This window comes from Podarcis tiliguerta, assembly GCF_965153285.1.
Source record: "Podarcis tiliguerta genome assembly, chromosome: 5".
Lineage (NCBI taxonomy): Eukaryota > Metazoa > Chordata > Lepidosauria > Squamata > Lacertidae > Podarcis > Podarcis tiliguerta.
Window position 1 is genome coordinate 27,384,290 of NC_139538.1, and position 21,164 is coordinate 27,405,453.

The 21,164-nt window shown below is 38.1% G+C and overlaps 1 protein-coding gene across 2 annotated transcripts in view; it reads right to left on the bottom strand.

Annotated features, from left to right (window-relative positions):
* Nucleotides 1-3,028: 3,028 nt before the first annotated feature.
* The window catches only part of RASA2 (RAS p21 protein activator 2), a 46,530-nt gene continuing 28,394 nt past the window's right edge, over nt 3,029-21,164 (bottom strand). For both annotated transcript variants that reach the window (XM_083442669.1, XM_083442668.1), the window contains 9 exons: nt 17,936-18,022; nt 17,773-17,850; nt 17,229-17,302; nt 13,880-13,986; nt 13,220-13,302; nt 10,939-11,147; nt 10,434-10,537; nt 9,957-10,146; nt 3,029-9,153 (listed from right to left, as the gene is read on the bottom strand). In XM_083442669.1, the coding sequence (XP_083298795.1) occupies nt 9,123-9,153; nt 9,957-10,146; nt 10,434-10,537; nt 10,939-11,147; nt 13,220-13,302; nt 13,880-13,986; nt 17,229-17,302; nt 17,773-17,850; nt 17,936-18,022 (963 nt within the window). In that variant the 3' untranslated portion in view covers nt 3,029-9,122. The remainder of the gene's footprint in view (nt 9,154-9,956; nt 10,147-10,433; nt 10,538-10,938; nt 11,148-13,219; nt 13,303-13,879; nt 13,987-17,228; nt 17,303-17,772; nt 17,851-17,935; nt 18,023-21,164) is intronic.

The window sequence follows — 21,164 nt, forward strand, 5'->3', positions numbered from 1 at the left end:
TCTCCTGCGCTTCCTACAACTGGAGTGTTTTCAGGTCACCTAGCAACCTTGTGACATGACTGAGGAACAGAGAAAGCTTGTTTTATTTAAAGAGCCAGGATTATCCTGCATTTCAGCTCATATAACCCTTATTCTTGTCTGTTTAATCAGGGATGTCTTAATAACAGAAGAAAGTGAGATGAGATTGAGAGTGTGCAGAGAAAGGAGAGGATTTATAATTTTACATGAATAATTTTTATTATTATTTTGTACCTTTTTTTTAACCCTGATCTTGCAGAACACTAAAAAAATACAATTAACTGAAATACCATCAGGTTACATTCACAACCAAATTGTCTCCCTTGTGCCTTAGTTTATGTGCCCTAGCTAAACTATCAAATTATACAGAAGTATGTATTTGAAAGATGTGTGTTAACATTGAACATTGAAGACTACATTTGTAAATCTCAATTTCTTTATTTGTATGTGTAAAAATCAATTTTTACAGGAAAACATTCCTCATAACCAATTATAATAATTAGCATGCAGAAGAAAATTAACCTCACTGACAACCCAACATCAGTTACAGCTTGATATTGTATTGATGATTTGCTGTCTGTCTGTTTGAAGTAAACATTACACAGACCCAGTCTGTTGGAGATGAGGAAACCTCATTTTCTGATGTCCAGCCAAACTCAATCTGGCAATTATATGTAATAAGGAAGGATACCTGAATATTTGATAGTGACAGTATTGTCACATCAGAATATAATAAAGCATCGGGTGATATCCAAGCCACAAATATCTAGACTGTTTCCCAAAACTTTTGAATTTAGCTGCATAATCACAACATAGTGCCTTAATCTCCTAGGTAATCTTATGATGTGGTGATTGCATCTCCTTAGACATCTACTGTTATCAGTTGTATATATCATATGCAATTTCCATGATGATACGTGTCATTATATTTCTTAATTCCACCTTCTCATATATGGTAGCCATGTTGGCCCATAATAAATTATTTTATACACCCCCCACCCCCATTAGGGCAGTATATATCCTAGACCAACCAACATCTTACAAAAGAGTGTGCATTTTTTTTTTTAGTTCTCCAGTGCTTTCCCCCCTAAGGGTAAGCAAGGGTACATAGTACTGGCACCTTCTCTCCCCCCATGTTAAAAGCGTAGCACTTACTGTAACAACTTCACACTGAATACCAGCACAGGTTTTTCCTTAAAAAAAAAAAAAAAAGAGCACTGACCAGAACTCTTCATTAGATGAACTGGCAAAGAAAACAAAGGATGTGGAAGGAAAATGTCTGATGCTTGAGCCAAGGATAGACCTTGCATTTACTGAGTCTTAAGATGCAATGTGGAAGGGGACTGGGCAGGATTCAACATCGGGTGGGTAGACTTCACTTTCCTCCCCCTCTCCCCCGCCTCCCATGTACCACCAAAATCTGCTTCAGAGGATCCCTCAACCCTTTGGAATAGATTTTGAGGACATGCATGAGGGTGGAGGTGAGGAAGGTGAAGTCCAATTGCAAAAGCCAGTACTGCTGATGCATGGGCTGTGTTGGATGCAACCCATTCCAAAGCGGCCATTAGGTGAAGTAACTCACTTTGACTCCTACTTTTTAATTTTATTTTTTAAAAAACCTACCTCGCTGCCTGAAATTAACCTTCAGATTTGTTTATTTTAAAACCCTGCCTGTATTTCTACCTACTAAGAAACTGATATGTTTTGTCCAAGGACGGAGACCCATCTGGGTAACAGCTAGATTCTATATTTTCTAATGTTCTTATAAACCATTGTATATGCTGCTGCTTCCCAGAAGATACTCACCTGCCAGAGCCTCATTTGAACATCTTCTACCTCACCCCACACTCTACCATCAAATTTGTTCACTCTCTATCTAGACTGACAAAATGTTCTGGAGAACATGAAAATATGCACACGCTTTTGCAATACTTCAGTTTGCCTAGCATGGATACAGAAAAATAAGATATGTTTTATGCTGCAAGTTCAACATTTTGTAGTTTTGAGTACCTTACCCCGAGATCTTGAAGGTGATACAATGACTAAGAAGGAAACTGCCCATTTTTAAAAACAGATCTAACATTCTGTGCTATATCCACATTTAAATCTTTAGAATCTAAACACTCTCAAATGTTCATCTACATTGAAGAATTCATTTATGATTGAAGCCACTGACTGTGTATCAAAGGCTATTTTACACCTGCAGTCCCAAATGTTTATTACATTCACAACAATTTTTAAAAGCTTTGTGTTTTTTTCACCAAATCATCATCTTATTAAAGGCTGTGATTCTATATACACTTAACTGAAAGCAAGTTCCATTGAATTCAATGGGTCTTACTTCTGAATAAACTTGTTTAGGATTCTATTTGAAGTGTTTAAATATGCTAAGATACTAGAAGGGCTAACAGCTATATATTATATGTGATACCTGATAGCTCCTTTAATCCAAAGGTACTTTGTGTTTACCACTTAATTTTGTTAAAATTCCATATGAAGGACACATTTTATAATTCTCATAACCGTTCTTCTGGTGTACTAACTGGAACATTTAGGAATAAAAAGTTTTGGTATCTATTCTTCCAAGGAAATAAATGTTTCATTTAGGCTATACAAGCACACCTTGCATTTTTATATAAAACCACACAATTATTTTAAAGGGATTCTGTTTATCTTGATTAATATAAATGTCATGATATGGTTGCTTGGTTTATTTGAGTTGACTTTTAAGGTTATCTGTACTTGACATGTAATTTGTTTATGTTACAGTCATAGTCATACCCTGTTGCATAGGTTTTCTGCAGAAGTTATATTGTATGTTAACCACCGATGTTTCTTTCAGTCAAGGGCGCAATGCATTCATAATCCTAATATTTCCAGCCTATGTCATAAAATGGAACAATAAGCAATTGATCAATATCTTTTTAGCATCCACTTTTTGAGAAAACCTTTATGTGTATATTAAGTATTTAAAATGATCAATCAACATATTAAAAGTGGCTGCAACATGCAAGTTTCAAACTTTAATACTTGTGTTAAGAAAATAAACTTTAAATAAAAATACATTCAACGTATCATCTTGACAAATTAGAAATACACTGCAAAATATACATGTCAACCACAGCTAATTAAGCAAGCAGTCTTTTAAAAAAAATCTCTAGGCTAATCCAAACAGAAACCCTTTTCAATATTTACTACCTAGTTCATACAAAACTTAATTCTGGGTTATCTACTGCATTTGAAATATAACACTGACAAAAAGAATTGCATGGACAGGGCTAGGAAGATCTTTGGCACTTGGCCACATGCTGAAAACATTGATACTGCTTCATTGGAACATGAAATATTTTTCAGTGCTGCTTTATTATTAACTGCCTTGTACTTTACGCAATGTGGTACCTTAACTTTTGAAAGTGCATTTATTCCCCATAATAGTTTTGAAGAGCTCAGGTTTAATTTGGTATAAATATAATTTGGAGGATGATGAGCTTTATTTGCTTGAGAGCCCTCTGTCCATCTCCATGTTTTGATGAATACACAGATGCCAGTCATGACTCATATCATCAGGTCAATGTGTTCCTTCTGCACAGCAATCCAGTACAACTCTAGCAACAGCAACTGAATAGATAAATTACTAATATGGGAGATGTGTACTAGCCATTCCTGGTAAACAGTGGGCGGTTTGCTGCTATCTATGTATAGTAAAAGGTCAATGAGGCAGGGGAATGGGGGTTTTATTAAGCACTATTCTGAACCTCTCCATCCACAGAACTATGCTTGCACAAGGATCAGAAATTAATCATGCTCTTTTAGAATAAGGCAGAAACAAAGTTACTCAAACGTTACTTTGTGAAGATATGATATACAGACAGAACTGATTAATAGGTGACCCCCGTTTTCTTAATATTAACAATGCCAATTTAAGTTTACATCCTTTCAACAGAACTGTTTGCAGAGTAATGACCCTCAATAATAAATATTATGCATTGACATGGTTCTGGTGCAATCATGGCATACACTTCCAAAAATAAAAAGGAGCGAATTATTTTAGAAATAATGTGAACAGGAACCAAAACGATTAACAGAAGCATTACAAAAAGTTCGAAGCGCCTTACAGACCAACCTGTTTACCAGGGTAAATGGCTTCATCAAATGCCAAAGTAGAATGACACAGTGATGATGCAACAAGTTAACACTGTAATTCAATCATCTTGACTGAGTATCAATATACTGAAAAGCCCCAGATGATTGTTTAAGACCACCATCCCCTATATTTTCAGATGCTCAGCACATATGCCACTGCTCATACAGCCAAAATGGCACCAGCAGAAGAGGGAGGTATCAGTAGATTCATGGGAACTCCGAAGTTTGCAGATTACAAAAAAGTTAGCAAAAGTAATGCACAAGATTCACTGAAACAGTCCAATGAAGACTGAATATGCTTAGTGCCCCCAGGAAGAAGGCAGAGATTTGTGTGAAAGCAAGAACAGAGTAAGAATTAGTAAAAGATGATGGAAGAAGACAGAAATATAAGGTTGAGATTGTCAGGATAAGTAATTTTGAGGTTCACACGGAGAAGCTATGATTAAAATGTCCCAGTGATGAAGTGCGAACTACACATGCAAATCAATAGGAAAATCCAAGATTGTAAGGTAGCTGGAGCTAGGCACCAGTGTGGCCACCTCACCCCCCTAAGAAGAGGGAAAACATCAAAACGGAAGACCCACCCCCCACCAAATAGCCCAATATGCTATGTGAGCAGGAAATGTTGGCTGTCTAACCAAGTGGGAAATGAAAAACCAGGAAGATGAAATGGCTGGAAAGATGAATTGAAGCACTTCACCCTGCAACATTTTGTTGTAGGTCACAATTGTGTGATATGTAAAGGAATCCAAAAGTGATGCATGATACCAATGTCAAATCTCAGCAAGATTCCTGAATACTAAGCATGTAGCTTAGGAACACCGAACAGCAAAATCACTTAACAGCAGGTCAGGAACACTGGTCTTTTAAGGTGGTTTATTACTTTGCCTGTTTTAAGAGACCTTATTCATCTTTTTTTTTTATGAATCAAATAATCATGTTGCAATCTCCTAATCAAGTAAAGCATCTAGATTCCATGAAAAGTTACAGACAGTATCACTATTTGTGATGAATACAAGTGCATAATACATTTTAAAGTTACTTTGCCTATCAACAAAAAATGATGGCACAATACCTTTAAGTTAACATTTTTAACACTCAAACCTCAGAAAGAACTCCATGCCAATTTGCTTATGTTCTAGGGATGGCCACTGCGGGTTACTTCAAATCATCTTTCAGGTGCACTCCAGCTCCAGGGATGGAGAACTCCCTGCTCGTGAGCCTAATTAGGCCTGCAAGGCAGTTCCCCACAAATCATCCCCACCTGCCCCACAGCTGACATATGTGACAGGTATGGGGCAAGAGTGGGGCAGGTACGGATGAAACTGCTTAAAGTGGGCTCCCAATTATTTTGCAAGTGGGGTTCCCCATCAGTGCCACTCAGCTGAATGATTCTGACAGGGAGCATCTGGCTACACTATTGGGAACTCCCTAGTGCAGCTAAAGGAACTGGAGGAAGTGGGTTTCTCAAACAGAGCAATTCCCCCTCTACAAAAGAAAAAAACCACCAGTGTAAATTATTACATACAGACTGCTAATGTGGGTTGAATATTTAACACAAGTTTTTGATTTATATACCTACTTTTAAAATTAAAATGTAACTTTTCCTAGAACACATCTTTTTGGGATGCGAACTGAGGTATACTATATTCTGCTGTAAACAGAGTGGGGTGAGGGAAACTGTTAAAAATAAGGCAATGTAAGAATAAAGTTGGGTACTAGTCTTAAGACTGTAATTCAGAATATAATATGGATCAGGAGGCCCATGGATTTGGATTGTACGGTCATATTTACCAACCTCATGATTTGTAAGATAACCCTGTGGCTAGGCTGAATTATTTCAAAAATAAAATAATACTTTGCACTATTCCTGTAATACATTACTGTATTAATGAAAAGGCAAACTTCACTGTGCATGGTATTTACAAATATGAATATTAAAATTGTTGGTTGCACATCCTTCCCATATTGTCTGTTACTTCTTTGGTATGGGCTCTCATGGTCATATTCAGATATCACAACATGATTTTATATAATGTATATATCATATCTAAAAGCACATATGTAAAACAGGGAGTGTTATCGTTAAGTAAAAGCTGTTGGCTGTACCGCGCTGCCAATGCTATTCAACTACTTGTGAATAACTTTATTAATTCATTATTGAGATGAAAGATTGTCTCAGGACACCTTAAGTGCTCAGATTTCAAGGGAAAGCATAGTCAATGGCTCACCATGAAAATGCAGAACACCCCCACTTCAGTCCTTCCCTTGGAGGAACAAACCATAATCCCCCATTTAGTGTTATATCCAAACCAGAAATTGTGGCTTATTTTGCTTCAAGCAAACAATGATGTAAACCCAAAGTTCTTGGCTTATCAACTGCAGTTTGTTTCAGCACAACAAACAGCAATTTTGATTTGGATATACTTTTAAATCAGGGATTGTGGCTCGTTTTCCCTCATGCTACAGGAGTGGTAAAGTTGGAATGATAAGCAATGACTTACCTTGATGAGCAAATTAGGCCACTGTTTAAAACTATGTACATGATTAAGAACTAATATAAATATAACTATTATTTTGTATTGATTGTACTATTTGCATTTATTTGCATCTTTATTTTTCACCAATTGAATTAAATAAAGATTAAAAGAGTGACATATGACATGATCCCACTACTACAACTGATATAGTATGTAGCTTTCACCCAGGTGATGAACCAATGATTGAATTAATAGCATTTGCATATTTCCCTATCAAAAACAGTAAAACCCACTGAAACAAGTCCCCGAACAAACAAATTGCAATGCACAATCACATCTCCAATATTTTAGTTCAATCTTTTTGTTTAAACCTAGGGTGGACAAATGTGCCATGTACAATTTTTTAAAAATGTTATCAGACAATAGTAGATTGTAGAATACGCAGGCCTGAACAGGGTATTCTGATGGAGAGCCTTATCTAGAGGAAATAATTTCCGTCAGTACTTCTGGCTTTGTACATTGCTGAATGCAGAGCATAGAAAGAAGAACACCTCTGATTCAGGAGTCACTGCACTTGAAATACATATATAAAATAGCTTTATACCTCCCAATTGTTGATTCAGTTGTAATTTTCTTAGATTTGTTTGTACCTCTATAGTGTTCTTCTTACATAACTTCTGTGCCATTCATTCTGCTAATCCACTCAGATCCATGATCCAAAGCACTACACAGATAAGCCCATGGGCCCAGAGGACTTCAACAATAGCCCCCATGTTTATGGCAAACTATTTCTGAAACTCAAAAGACCTATCCAAAGCAGTTAGTGATAAGGCATGGGTATCGGCTGTTCCAAAATGACTCCCACTGGCTGCATGCAACCCTTTTGAGCATGCCTAAAGTAGCTGAGTAGATTATAAGCATTTATTTGCTGGTGCAGAAAGCCTTGTAATCTGGCTGCTGAATCCTACAGCAAGATCTTTGAATTTGTTATTAGGCAATGCCGTACTGTTAGTAATTCATGTAGTATTTTAAGCAGCTTGTATCCATTCTTCCCAATTTCTATCAATTAAAACAAATATTAACCACAACAGTGGCAAATAGCAGCCAAAAAGAAGAAAAACAAGTGTAGAAAAGTAAACTAGAACAATATACAAATATGTGGCAATATATCAATTTTTACAGTGCTCAGAAAATTGCTCCCAATATGAGGTTTCCTAGTACCACATTCAATAATACTGATGAAAGGAAGCTTGGGGTGATATCAAGCATTAGTCATACTTAGAGCAGACCCACTGAAATCAATGGAGTTAAGTGTATTGATGTCAATGGGTCCAGCCTATGTCTTAGTTGGATACCATGTTTCTGTTCATTACATACATTTTTATCAGCCTATGATTAAAAATATATCAAGAAGGCAAGATTAAGAGTTTCTAAATGCAAATCTGAGTCCAAAACTTCAACTGGCAAGTAAAAAACTAGATATAAAAATGTTCACAAAAGCATTGTTTTAAGCCACAATAGTGATCATTCAACTGATCATAATGATTAGATACTAAAAAGTATCTTTAAATATAATCTGGGGGCAATCCAGATATTTAAAGTGCTTGGAGTGGTTTTCGAAATCTACTAGTTGCAATTGGATGTGACATATTTCCAATGTGTAATACCTATCTTTAGGGCAATTTTTTTGATTGGCAGGTCGATGTTGCTTGGTATGCACCCATAATAGTTTCCCAACAGCACAAAGTTCTTACACAGTACTTCCAAAAAAGCCCTGGTTGCTAAATAAAGTACTAGTAATTGGCTATTAAAAAAAAATAAAATTCAGACAGTGGTCCCATGTCACTCCATTCACTGCTCACTCCAATTGTAAACAAGATGCATAGACTCCCTGACTTGTCCTGCTTCAGTAATATCACTTAAATAACATAACATTGCTAATTATGAATGCACATTTAAAAAGTACCACTTTTTTTCTTTACAAATGTCTATTGTGGATTAAGAAAGGACCATTTTAAAAGTGGCCGTGCGCTGTATATAAAGCTTCAATTCCTTTTGTTACCTGTTGGGATTTCTTTTGCCAAGACTCATTGTCCACAGAATAGGTACCGATGGTTCATAAATGAAACTGATTATTATCTTGGCACACCCAAAGTCCCTTCTGCAGTGGTAGTTAATTTCCTCCCTTAGAAAGCTTATTCCTTTAGTAGTTCCTTCCAGCGCTAGAAAATTTGTTTACTTTCATCTTCTGGCACTTTTAGTTCTTTAAGCGAAATGGAACTGATGTTCCTCACCCTGCAAAACAATCAGATTCCCAAGCAAGTCTTTTCCCTATTAAATAATAAATATATTGTCTGTACACAGCTAATATCCAGGCAATGTACATTCTTAAATACTCTGAATCAGCATACAATCAGGATTTTTAAAAAGTGAAAACTACTCCAGTTTCTTCGAAATCCATTTGTTGCAGTGTGTCTTTGGTTAAGAAATTTTCCCAACAATTGGATTTTCTCTGGAAAAAAAAGAGGAAAAAGAAACCATGTCTATTAGGTGATAAAAGTAGCTTAAAAATATGAAAGCAGGCTAGCTCAACCCCTCTCTTTGCTATGGTCCATTTAGGATAACATACTAGCGGGAAATACCTATTTAATGCATATAAAATGGACCACTGAAGATGGAAATATGGAATGGTGCGATATGATGTGTATTACTGATTAAATGTGCTTGAAGAGTGTCGTATCTTATATTTGTGCAGCTGGTTCTTGCTGCCTAAGATTAAATTTTACATTTGTTCCTATTTATATTTTGTTAGTTTTGGCTCAGTTCTCCAATCTGTTAAGATCATATTGAATCCTGATTTTGTCTTCTGTGGCATTAGTGTCTGTGGCATTCCAGCTTAGTGTCTTCAGCAAATCTGATGAGCATCCCATCAATTCCTTTATCCAAGTCATTTATAAAGACGTTGAACAACAACAGGCCCAGGATGGAACCCTTCCATTTGTCACTTTTTTCCAGGATGAGGAACCGTTGGTTTGGTCAGCGAGCCAGCCACAAATCCACCTAACAATTACCTTGGCCAGTCCACATTTTACTGTTTCTACAGTAACCAAGAATAGCACAATTGATACAGCTTATTTATGCTAAATATGGAGATGTGTAATAGTAATGTGTCTGGGTTTGAGTCAACTATTTCTCAGAAGCAGAGCTAATTTGCATGGTTTACCTTGAGAAAAAAAGTTGGGTGATATTTCAGAGTACATTTGGTTTGTCAAGAGACAGATCAACCCTAAAGGTAGAAGTACCTACAATACTTACTCACTGCCATATTTAGCACTAGATGATCTTTTCTTCCCATGTCTGTCATGATGCTCATCCAATTTTTCTACAACAGATATTATTTGCTTAAGTGTTTGAAAAGTTGCTACTGAGTCCTCAATTTTGAAATTAGAATAGTCATCCGGTTCCTTCCGTGGACCTTGATAGACTGCTATACTTTCACAAGCCTCTAAAAATAAGTACGTACAAGCAACAGTATTAGGGAGGCATTAATTTTTATTAAACAAAACCTGTATTCTTCTACGTGTTCAGAAGCAGAAGCATATGTAACAGAAAATGTTTTTTTTAAAAAAATAATTAAGAAAGAAAACTACTTTACTGGACACAAAAGAAATCTATTTGCCACTTGTTCTATAACCAATTCTCATAAACTTAACAATTTACTAAAGAATGTTTTTTTCCTCCAACACTACTATTTCTAAGAAGTCAGCACTACTTGAATTAGTATATCTGTACCTTCCATCTTCTGCAGCTTTGGCATGTTGATAGCAAAAAGGGAGTAGATTCTCTCCGCTTCTCGATCCCCATCAATCTCTATTTGGATGTCATTAGGCACACCCCTGCAATTAAAAGTTTATAAACTATATACATATACATACATCTCCACCCTTCACTGTATGTTACAAACCATTCTCTAAAGCAGTTTAACACATGCAACTTGGCTCCCGCCATCAATGGTATCTATTTTCCCGATTACAATGTTGCCTGTTCCTTCCACCTGCTATCTGTGAACTAAAGGACTGGAATATATCATATAGGAAGCACACATCTCTCTAGCTACAAATCCTAGGTTAACTATTATGACAAGTGGCCTTAAACATACACACACTATTCTGCTAAGAGGCCCCTTTAGGCAACAAACATGCCAGGGACTGACTGAAATCCCAGCAAAAATAGGCAGAGACCAATCTTATTTCTATTTCCAAACAAGTATACATCTTTCTTTGCAGATGTTACTTACACAGTGCATGGTGTGCAACCTTCTGAGTTCTCTGATGTAGCCTTACAGCAAAGCCAGTTTCCATTCAAAAAAGCAGACGGATGATAAACACTCAGTCTGCTTTCGTTGTATCTGCTCTTCCTACAGAGAGCTTCTATCCACTCACTAGCCTCCACACAATTATTTGCTTGCACGTAGAGTGGCTTTTCAGCATGTATCACTTGAAACATCTGAGAAAGAAAATATCCTTTTTATTCAGCAACCCACAGTTTATTCACAGGACTCCAAATGACAAGCAGCACAAAATTCTCTTCATTTGCTGTTTTATTTAGCAATTTTATGAAATTTCTGTTCTGTTGCTTAGTAGCAGGACTGCAATGCTACACCCTTCATCAGCTTAGTTCTCTCGGCAGCCACATTGTTACTTATCATGACATCCTTCTCCTTGTCCATCCCATCTTACATCATAAACCAAGAAACAGACTCAACTGTGGCAGCTACTAGCACAACAGTCATGTGACTAGCAGAAGCCCCATTCCTCATGTACTGCAACAGCAGGATCTAACAGGTGCCTTGGGTGGGCAGAAGCGCTTGAACAGTGTTAACATAACATATACCCTGCTTTCACAACAAAATGGCTTGCACAACAGCAACTCTCCTGCTTCTTGCGCTAACATTATGCGGGATCCTGCCCCTTATATTTCAAGCAGCAGCTCCTTCTGGAAAATAATCATTAATAGGAAGAATCAAAACAGTATTCTCAACCAAAAACCTTAATATGAAAGAAAGTGCACCCCAAATTAAACCTGCCTTGTGTTTATTAATGCCCTGTGGGCTTAAGGATGACATTGGTTGGATGGCGGCTATAAAAGTAGTACAGGACTCAAAAAATGTATAAACTGGTCACTTTTTGCTATACAGACAAAAACCATTTTGGGTGGGGGTTACATTCTTGACCCCCACTCACTTTTCTGGCCTCTTCTGGGTTGTGGATATGTTTGTGTGGTTGCGCACATATTGGACAAGCGTAAAATGGCCATTGCCTGTATTAATTTCCTCCCCATTGTTGTATGATATTTGCATATACATTTTACTGTCACAGTATCAAGTTATCAGCAGCTAAGGTAACTCTTTTGCTATATAAGGACATTGTTAAGTTGTAATGTATTGACTGCATATATGAACGAAGTATTTGTGGGTAATGTTTTTCAACTATTTTGAAATTAAGCATTTACCTTTAAGGGACCTTTGCCCTCCAAATTAGAAGTCTATTTTTAATCGAGGCTTTAATAATTATCTATTTCACGTAAGCCAGTTCTTTAGTTTATGTATAAGCTTGATGTTGTCCAGTATGGATCCAGGACAATTGGCTAGGCCGTGATATGGATATATGTATCCATCCCCACGTGTATGTGTGTGTGTAGTTGGTGGATAGATATTTGAGCAGAAATTTTGTTATCTGCGGGATAACAAATGTTATAGAGTTTCATGAGTTTCAATTCATACTTTAGTAGATGCACATTGCCTGCTTAGACATCTTAACCAGTGTTTCTTATTTAGACCTCCTAAATCAGGCTTCCTCAACCTCGGCCCTCCAGATGTTTTGAGATTACAATTCCCATCATCCCTGACCACTGGTCCTGCTAGCTAGGGATCATGGGAGTTGTAGACCAAAAACATCTGGAGGGCCGAGGTTGAGGAAGCCTGTCCTAAATCTATTAACTCAGGATACTTTTCACGGCATTTCCCTCAATTATATGTTAAGTTCCATCTACAAGAGTGGAGAACCTCTGGCCTGTCCAGGCTAAATTTGACCTGGTATGGGTCCCAATTTGGCCAGTTTCCTCAAACCATGTTCAGCTGCCCCACAACTGGATTTCTGTGTGGAAAGTTGATCATGCAGCTGATCCCTGCAGAAAGCAGGCCAGTTATTATGCCCCCCACCAACATCAGCAGAAAGATGATAATTTTGAGTCTGTTCATCAGTAGGGTGTCAAAGCATTGCACAATCATCATCTGATGTCATTGTTATTTCATTTAATTGACAGGATGGCAGCTCTGTGGAGCTCTCAAATTTGGCCAATGAGAGATAGGGGAGATAAGAATTTGACCTGCCAGCCAGTTTAGGTTGCTCAGCTCTGATCTACAATATGGTTGATAAATGTTTCAAAAAGATGGGGGCATTGCAAGTAAATATGATAATAATATAATGTTATTTTCCAAGAACAAATGCCCTGTGGAGCAGTTAGCTTAAAAACTAAGTGTATTCTTAACTAATATTTCAAAACTAAATCCAGCTTACGTTTTTCCTGTTAAAGGCATTCTCATCAAGCTTTTCCACTGCAAGGATGTTTTTGATTGGAATGGTGTAAATAGGATCTTTATCTGTGTAAATAAGAATGAGTAAATTGGTACAAACTATAGAAAAGAAAACTATTGATTAGGATAATGCTGGAGACAAAATCTTAGTAAAATTTGGAATTGAACTCTAGCATTCCATTTTTCATTTCCTATGGAGCAAGAGCAGTAGAAAAAGCATATGCCTGCCAACTCTATTATGGTTAACACATATATGCAAGTGCCTCTGTTAGGTAAGAAAGTAAGCAGGCTTGGATAGGGCTTTTTTTCAGCCAGAACTCAAAAGAACGCAGTTCTGGCACCTCTCAGGAGGGCACCATTGCCATCATAAGAGAACAGGGGAGGAGGCATTCATGGTGAGTTCTGGCACCTCTTTTTCTAGACTAGCACTGGGTTTGGAAATACGAATTGGAATTTAAAAATACCTTCAAAATATAAAAGACAACATATTTTTACTACTTTATACCACTTTGAACAAAAACAGGATTCTGTTTTAATGAATTCCTTTAATTACCATAACGAAAGAACAAAGTCTGCACTACAGATAAATAGACCACATCCTGTAACTTAAAATGCTGAAGTTGCAAATAAGCAGCACTAATACCTTGTTGCTTATGGTAAGTGAGCTCTCTATCTGTCAAACAGAACCAACGCTTCTTGAAATTCTTTTTCCCAATACGTGTTCTTCCTTGTGCTCTTTTATACATTTCCCTGTGAACAGAATACAAAGGATTATTAAGCAGAACCTTCAAAATGCTTCCTATAGAGTTCCCAGTTACACTTACACACAGGTCCTTCAATCTGCCTACTCATTATGCAAAAAAATGCTTATCCGATTATGCTCAAACCACTCCACAGATTCAGATATCCAAACATCCAGAGTTTGCCAACTTCCTTACTTTGTGCTTTAGTGGCCAGCAGTAGCCATTTGGGAGCAGAAACCATGCAGGAAGCAAGCTCAGACAAACCAGGGAGCAGGACTAACTAATCAGTTTTTCCCTTGTTTGTCTTTTACTGGTAGGCTGCAGCAATTTCAGGAAGAAACCATGAAGAGAGTTGGGACAAATCCTCCAATTAGATATGTTCCCATAGGAATCAATGGAAATTGTGGACTCCTTAAACAAACGCTCACCTAACAAACAATTTCCAGGGAATGCATTGTGTTTGGTAAGGGGACCGGCGTATCCTTACAAGCAATATAATAAATAATAATAAAAAAATAATATTTTTGTTATTTATACCACACCCAACTGCCTGGGTTTCACCAGCCTCTCTGGGTGGCTTACAGCATATATCAAAACATAATAAAACATCAAACAGTAAAACTTCCGGATACAGGGCTGCCTTCAGATGTCTTCTAAAAGTTATGTAGTTCTTTTATCTCGACAGGGAGGGTGTTCAACAGGGAGGGCGCCACTACCAAGAAGGCCCTCTGCTTGGTTCCCGGTAACTTCACTTCTTGCAGTGAGGGAACCAGCAGAAGACCTTCAGAGGAGGACCTCAGTGTCTGGGCTGAAGAATGGGGGTGGAGATGCTCCTTCAGGTATACTGGGCCAAGGCCATTTAGGGCTTTAAAGGTCAGCAGCAACACTTTGAATTGTGTTCAGAAACACACTGGGACCAATGAAGATCCTTTAGGACCAGTGTTATATGGTCCCTGAGGTTACTCCTAGTCAGTCACCAGTCTAGCTGCCGGATTCTGGATTAGTTGTAGTTTCTGAGTCACCTTCAAAGGTAGCCCCACGTAGAGCGCATTGTAGTAGTCCAAGCAGGAGATAATCAGAGTATGCATCACTCTGGCAAGACAGTCTGCAGGCAGGTATGGTATCAGCCGGTGTACCAGGAGGAGCTGGTAGACAGTTGCCCTGGACCTGAGCCTCCAGGGACAGCTGTGAGTCCAAAATGACTCCCAGGTACGCACCTGGTCCATTCAGGACCAGGGAGTCCCACACACCTGCCCGTCCCCTGTCCCCCCAAAACAGTACAGTGGTGCCCCGCAAGACGAATGCCTCGCAAGACGGAAAACCCGCAAGACGAAAGGGTTTTCCGTTTGCAGAGGCGCTTCGCAAGACAAATTTCCCTATGGGCTTGCTTCGCAAGACGAAAACGACGAAAAATTTTGAATTTTTTTTTTGCTCCAAAACCCCTTTGCTCCAAAAGCATTTTAGCAGCAAAACCGCTAATCCCCCACCCCTTAAAAAGCTGTTTTTAGCCCTTAAAATGTCAATAGCGCTAATAGCGCTACTCCATCAATGGGCTTGCTTCGCAAGACGAAAAAACCGCAAGACGAAAAGACTCCCGGAACGGATTCTTTTCGTCTTGCGAGGCACCACTGTACTTCTGTCTTGTCAGGATTCACCCTCAGTCTGTTATATAGTTATAACACTAAGTGGACCACCATTTCTTTGTCGGAAATTTATAGTTGAATATGAGACTTTAGTAGGATACAAAGTTGAATAAAAAACCCCCAGAACTATTAGGAATAAATATGATTTAGAATCCAGAAAGACAATTTTTAAGTCTATAAAAAGAAAAAAGATCCTGTTTTTTCTTATTTATTTAATGATTGGGGAAAAAAGAACATATTTATTTGGTTATACTGACAGCATCAAGAATAATATACAGAAATAAATTGAGACTACACGTGATGCCAACTGTAAGTGAGTGAACTGATAAAATGTGAAGATTTGCACTAATGGAAAAAAATTGGAATATTATATAAGGAAGGGAGAGAACAGCAGAATATTTTATAATAAAAACTGAAGTCCTTGACTGATAGTATAAAGGTCTTTGAATATCCAATAATAAAGGGTGTTTTATGTTACATTGAATTATAAACATTTAACCTTTGTATAATGCAAGGATATCTTAAGACACTGGATTTTGAGTTCAAGGGTAGGCTTCATCTAATGAAACCTGTCAGCGGAACCACTGTGCTTCCCCTGCACCTCTCCCCACATCTCCCATAATTATTTATTGGGGTCAAGAGAACCCCAGAACAACATGCAGAGGGAGGAGAGTTCTGTCTAGCAAGCTGAAATACTTGTGCAGACAAAATGTTCATCATAGAACACTGAATTCTACCCACTGATACCAATTTATAGTAAGCATATATAAAAAAAATATATAAATATTTATAATGGTATAAAGGGCACGTTTATGTATAGTTGTTATAGTAATATTTTAAAAATATCCTCAAAGTTCACGATGTAAGATGAAGAAATCATTTTTATTATTTCTCTTTCCCAGACTTGCTCACATCATTCCACTTTAAAAAGAAAATGCAAGGTGGTTGTTGCAGCTCTGCAAGTTCTTCCCAACCATCAATTTAAGGCTAAGTGGGGACGCGGGTGGCGCTGTGGGTTAAACCACAGAGCCTAGGACTTGCTGATCAGAAGGTCGGCGATTCAAATCCCCGCGACGGGGTGAGCTCCCGTTGCTCAGGCCCTGCTCCTGCCAACCTAGCAAGTTTGAAAGCACGTCAAAGTGCAAGTAGATAAACAGGTACCGCTCCAGTGGGAAGGTAAACAGCGTTTCCGTGTGCTGCTGGTTTGCCAGAAGTGGCTTAGTCATGCTGGCCACATGACCTCCGAAAGCTGTACGCTGGCTCCCTCGGCCAATAAAGCGAGATGAGCACCGCAACCCCAGAGTCGTCCACGACTGGACCTAATGGTCAGGGGTCCCTTTACCTTTATGCTACAGGGTGATTAACTACAATAACTATCCTCTCCTTGCAGGAATCTTGTACTGATAAAAAGGGGTATTTTGTATACAATGGTAATGTGAGCAAGGAATTGTGCACATATGTAAGTAGGCTACTGCCTCAGAGAGAGTTGGCACTTAAGTAGTCAGGGAAGCAAAGGTTCTAGGCTGGAACTAGTTCAAAGAGATGACAAAAATAATGTATTCAAGCAAAACACTTGTCAGTATAAAGTACTTTGTACTTCAGTTACCCTTCTTTTAGATGAATCGACTCGCTCATGACACTTGGCTCTTTAGTTTCAGTAGATGATACCTCATCTAAAAACTAAAAGAGAACATGTTAAAATAATGTGAATTGTTTTCCATACACAACTGTAGAAGCTTTTCAAAAAATCAATATACATGAACTCTAAGCTAACCAAAGTTAATTTACAGTTCTAAGATGTTGTTTCTGCATTTTACCTTCACCTTTGATCTAAAATATTGCATCTTAAAAACTTTGTTGCCATTGTACTTTAGCAAAACATTTGTGCATGTGAGGGGTACAGGGTGGCATTGTGCAGTAAACAGAGGATTAGACTTGTACCAGGAAGATCTGGGTTCAAACCACTAGCCAGCTGTGAGCAATTGATTCGTCCTTCTATTGATCTAACCTACCTCACAGTGCTGTTGTGTGAATCAAAAGGGATAGCCTCCAAGTACAGTTCCTGACATCCTTGAAGGAAGGCAAGAAAAAAATGGACACATGCTTTAACTAAAATAATGTGTGTGTGTGTATATTTATATATAAAATACCTTTTTGACAGCTTCAATATATGCCTCTTCCTGAAACATTTTGAAAAATTCACACATAAATGTCTCCTTGAAGCTTGACTAAAAGAGAGAAAATGGAAGTGAGTAAACCATAGCAATCAAGATACCAGAAGCAAAAGAAAAGAATAAATCATCAGGTACTTACTAGCTTGCTTTTGGACAAGCTTCCCCAGCTCCCCAGTGTCTGAATGGCTTTTGATATAAGGGTTAATGTTCTAGATGTCTGTGCATCCTAAAAGAAACATATAAGAAACAGGTAAAGTTGCCATTTTACTGGTGTCATAGTATTGTTTTAGGCCCCTGCTAAATTTTTTTTTTCAGGCAAGCCAACCCAGACATGCACATGTGACATGTATTTTAATATGTGTTTTTATAATGTAAACATTTTTTAAACTGATTTGATTTAAATTTTGAATTTTGGGTCACCTTGTTTTTAACATCTGATTCTATTATTTTAAAGTTATATTTTATGTAAAGCACTTAGAAACTTGATGATTAAATTGTATATAAATATTGTTAAATAAGTAATAGTATTACAATAAAAGAACATCTACCAAGTACTTTACTGCACAGCTGCCACATGGCAGCTTTCATATAAGCATTATGGAGATGGACACAGCATGAAGCAGTGTTTTGCAGACTCCAACAAATTTTCATGAGCACAAGGGCCTTTGATACAAGCAGAAGCCCCTATTAATAGAAGTGGCACAGCATGGGGGGAGGATATAATTTTTGCCAATGCTCCTGCAGCTCCTTGTGCACCTCGCATACTGTTCTGGAAGGTCTTCAATCATTCAGAGCAGATTTGTTTGGGAGGGCATGAGGAGCAGGTGAAAATCTGTTACTGGGCAATGAGAGTATTATTTCAGTGAGCAGAAGTCCCCTCATGAGAGGTACTGTTTCAATCTATTAGTAGATGAAACATCTTACATTATAGATTCTGGTTCTACAGTTTGATACGTCTCCACCAGACAAAAAGAGCTGTACTTTATTGCTTAAAAGGAGCCAAGGTTTCACAGAGAAATTCTACTTCATTTATTTATCAAAATGCATTTAAAAGATGTATATACCAGTTCATTGCAAGAAAACCTTTAAGTGTTTTATATAAATATCCATACTTAAGATGTTAAACATTTGTGCTAACTTTACAATACACAGACCTGTATAATCTGACACTAAAACATTTCACTTATTTGAATATTTAAAGGCTATGCCCTAACATAATCTTTGAATCAGAGACTGAGCAATATTGTTTTGCTCCAATTCATGTAACTAGCTGAATATTTATTTTGTAGCAGAATAGCGTCTTGAATTAAATCTGACATTTCTATTAATGCCCCTTCTGAAATTGTGATATATGGTCCCCAATATAATGACTGGATGCTACATGAAGGAATGTATTTCAACCTCACCAAACCACATAGTTACCTAGTTTTGCCTAAGGACACAGCGGTGCCACTTCTATGAAATTAAGTCTCTCCTCTTTTGCTAACAAGGATCAGAATCCTAAGAGGAGGTATGAGTGAGAGGGAGCAGTGACAGGCAAAAATGAGTACAGTGGATACATGGTGTGCTGGTAAGAAGTGGGGAGCATAGAAAGGACATTGCCCCAAGAACATGGAACCAGGAACTACATGCAGTGGTGCAGAAAATGTTTTGGAAAAATGTTTTCTGTCATAAGTTCATTAGTAACACTGAATGGATGCCAATTGCAAACATTAGGCAAGCTTGGCAGGTTCAAAGTTGTAAATAATGTTTTACAGGTAATTAACTCTAACATTGTCTTTAAATCTTTTTAAGTACTGCAAGAAAAATGTCTACATAACAATACATATTAAGTGTGCATTAATTTCTCCCCTCAAATATTTGTGGTCAAATGCTTTGTGGCATATGGGGGGGGGGAGGAATGTTAAATCACTCTTTGGAGCATCAGAATATGTTTCTGATGCAAGTTAGCCTATGCAACGCGAATAGGAAAAACTTCCAATTCAAAGTTTTCCAGAAAACACATGTCACTGATTACATGAACAGTAGCTACAGAAGAAGAAGAGTTTGACATCCCGCTTTATCACTACCCTAAGGAGTCTCAAAGCGGCCAACAACCTCCTTTCCCTTCCTCCCCTACAACAAACACTCTGTGAGGTGAGTGAGGCTGAGAGACTTCAGAGAAGTGTGACTAGCCCAAGGTCACCCAACAGCTGCATGTGGAGGAGCGGGGACGCAAACCCGGTTCACCAGATTACAGGTCCCCCGCTCTTAACCACTACACCACACTGGCTCTCAGTACAGTAGTACTATTCAGTATCCTCTAATTAAGGAAGTACACTGCCATAAAGCAGGGGTAGGCAACCTAAGGACCATGGGCCACAAGCAGCCCACGGGGGTCGTTTAACTGGCCCCCGAGCCGCCCACTTGGCGAGTCCCTGCGCACTGCGCTAAACTGGCACAGCGACTCACTTCTGCAGTGCCAGAAATCCCATCTGCACAGATGCCGGAAATTGCAGGCACATGCGTTCATGCATGCGTGCAATCCGGCCCACAGAAGGATCTCCTCTGGAGTGAACCGGTCCAGGCGAGGTAAACCTTGCCAACCCCTGGCCATAAAGAGTATATTGATTTTTAATAGCTTTTCCATGTTTAACATCTTAGATCCAGGTAGTTCACTCCACTACTACTTCATAAGCAATGTTGCAAAACTGATGCCTTTGAATACTGTTGCTGAGACTCACAAATGAGAAAGAGGGTTGTGATGGGCTTCCCATATGCATCTGGTTAGTCGCTGTGAGAACAGGACACTGATCTAGGTGGGCCTTTGGCCTGAACCAGCAGGGCTCTTTTTAAGTTCTTATAAGACAATCTACAAATGAGCATCAATAACCCAAGAAAATAAAGCTATTGTTGTGGAATATTTTCTTTTTTGAGATGAGCAGTGCACAATGCTTTTGAGGCCACTTTCTATGCTATGTTCTTACGATAATCTTTGTGTAGGAAAAGTTACATAGAATGTTTCGCATGATACCAAGCTATAACTGTCCCATTTGACATCCTGAACAACATTCTCTACATATTACCAGAATATTAACAATACAGCTTTCTATACACCCCTTCAAGATAACCCAGACTTCTCTTTTACGGCTTTCTGTCACTGTTTGAGATTACTTTGAAGTCAATAGGAAATGCAACCATATACCATACAAGTGATCAGGGTGCCAGACACCTACTCATATCAATTTTCCAATTATTATTATTAATATTCAGGCAGGATAATAGCTCAGAACTGTGGGGACTTAGGGACTATGTAGTTACCTACAGTTTACTTAAATTATATCCTAGCGGCCTAAAAACTCACAGTTCAACTCTCCATTCACATTGCA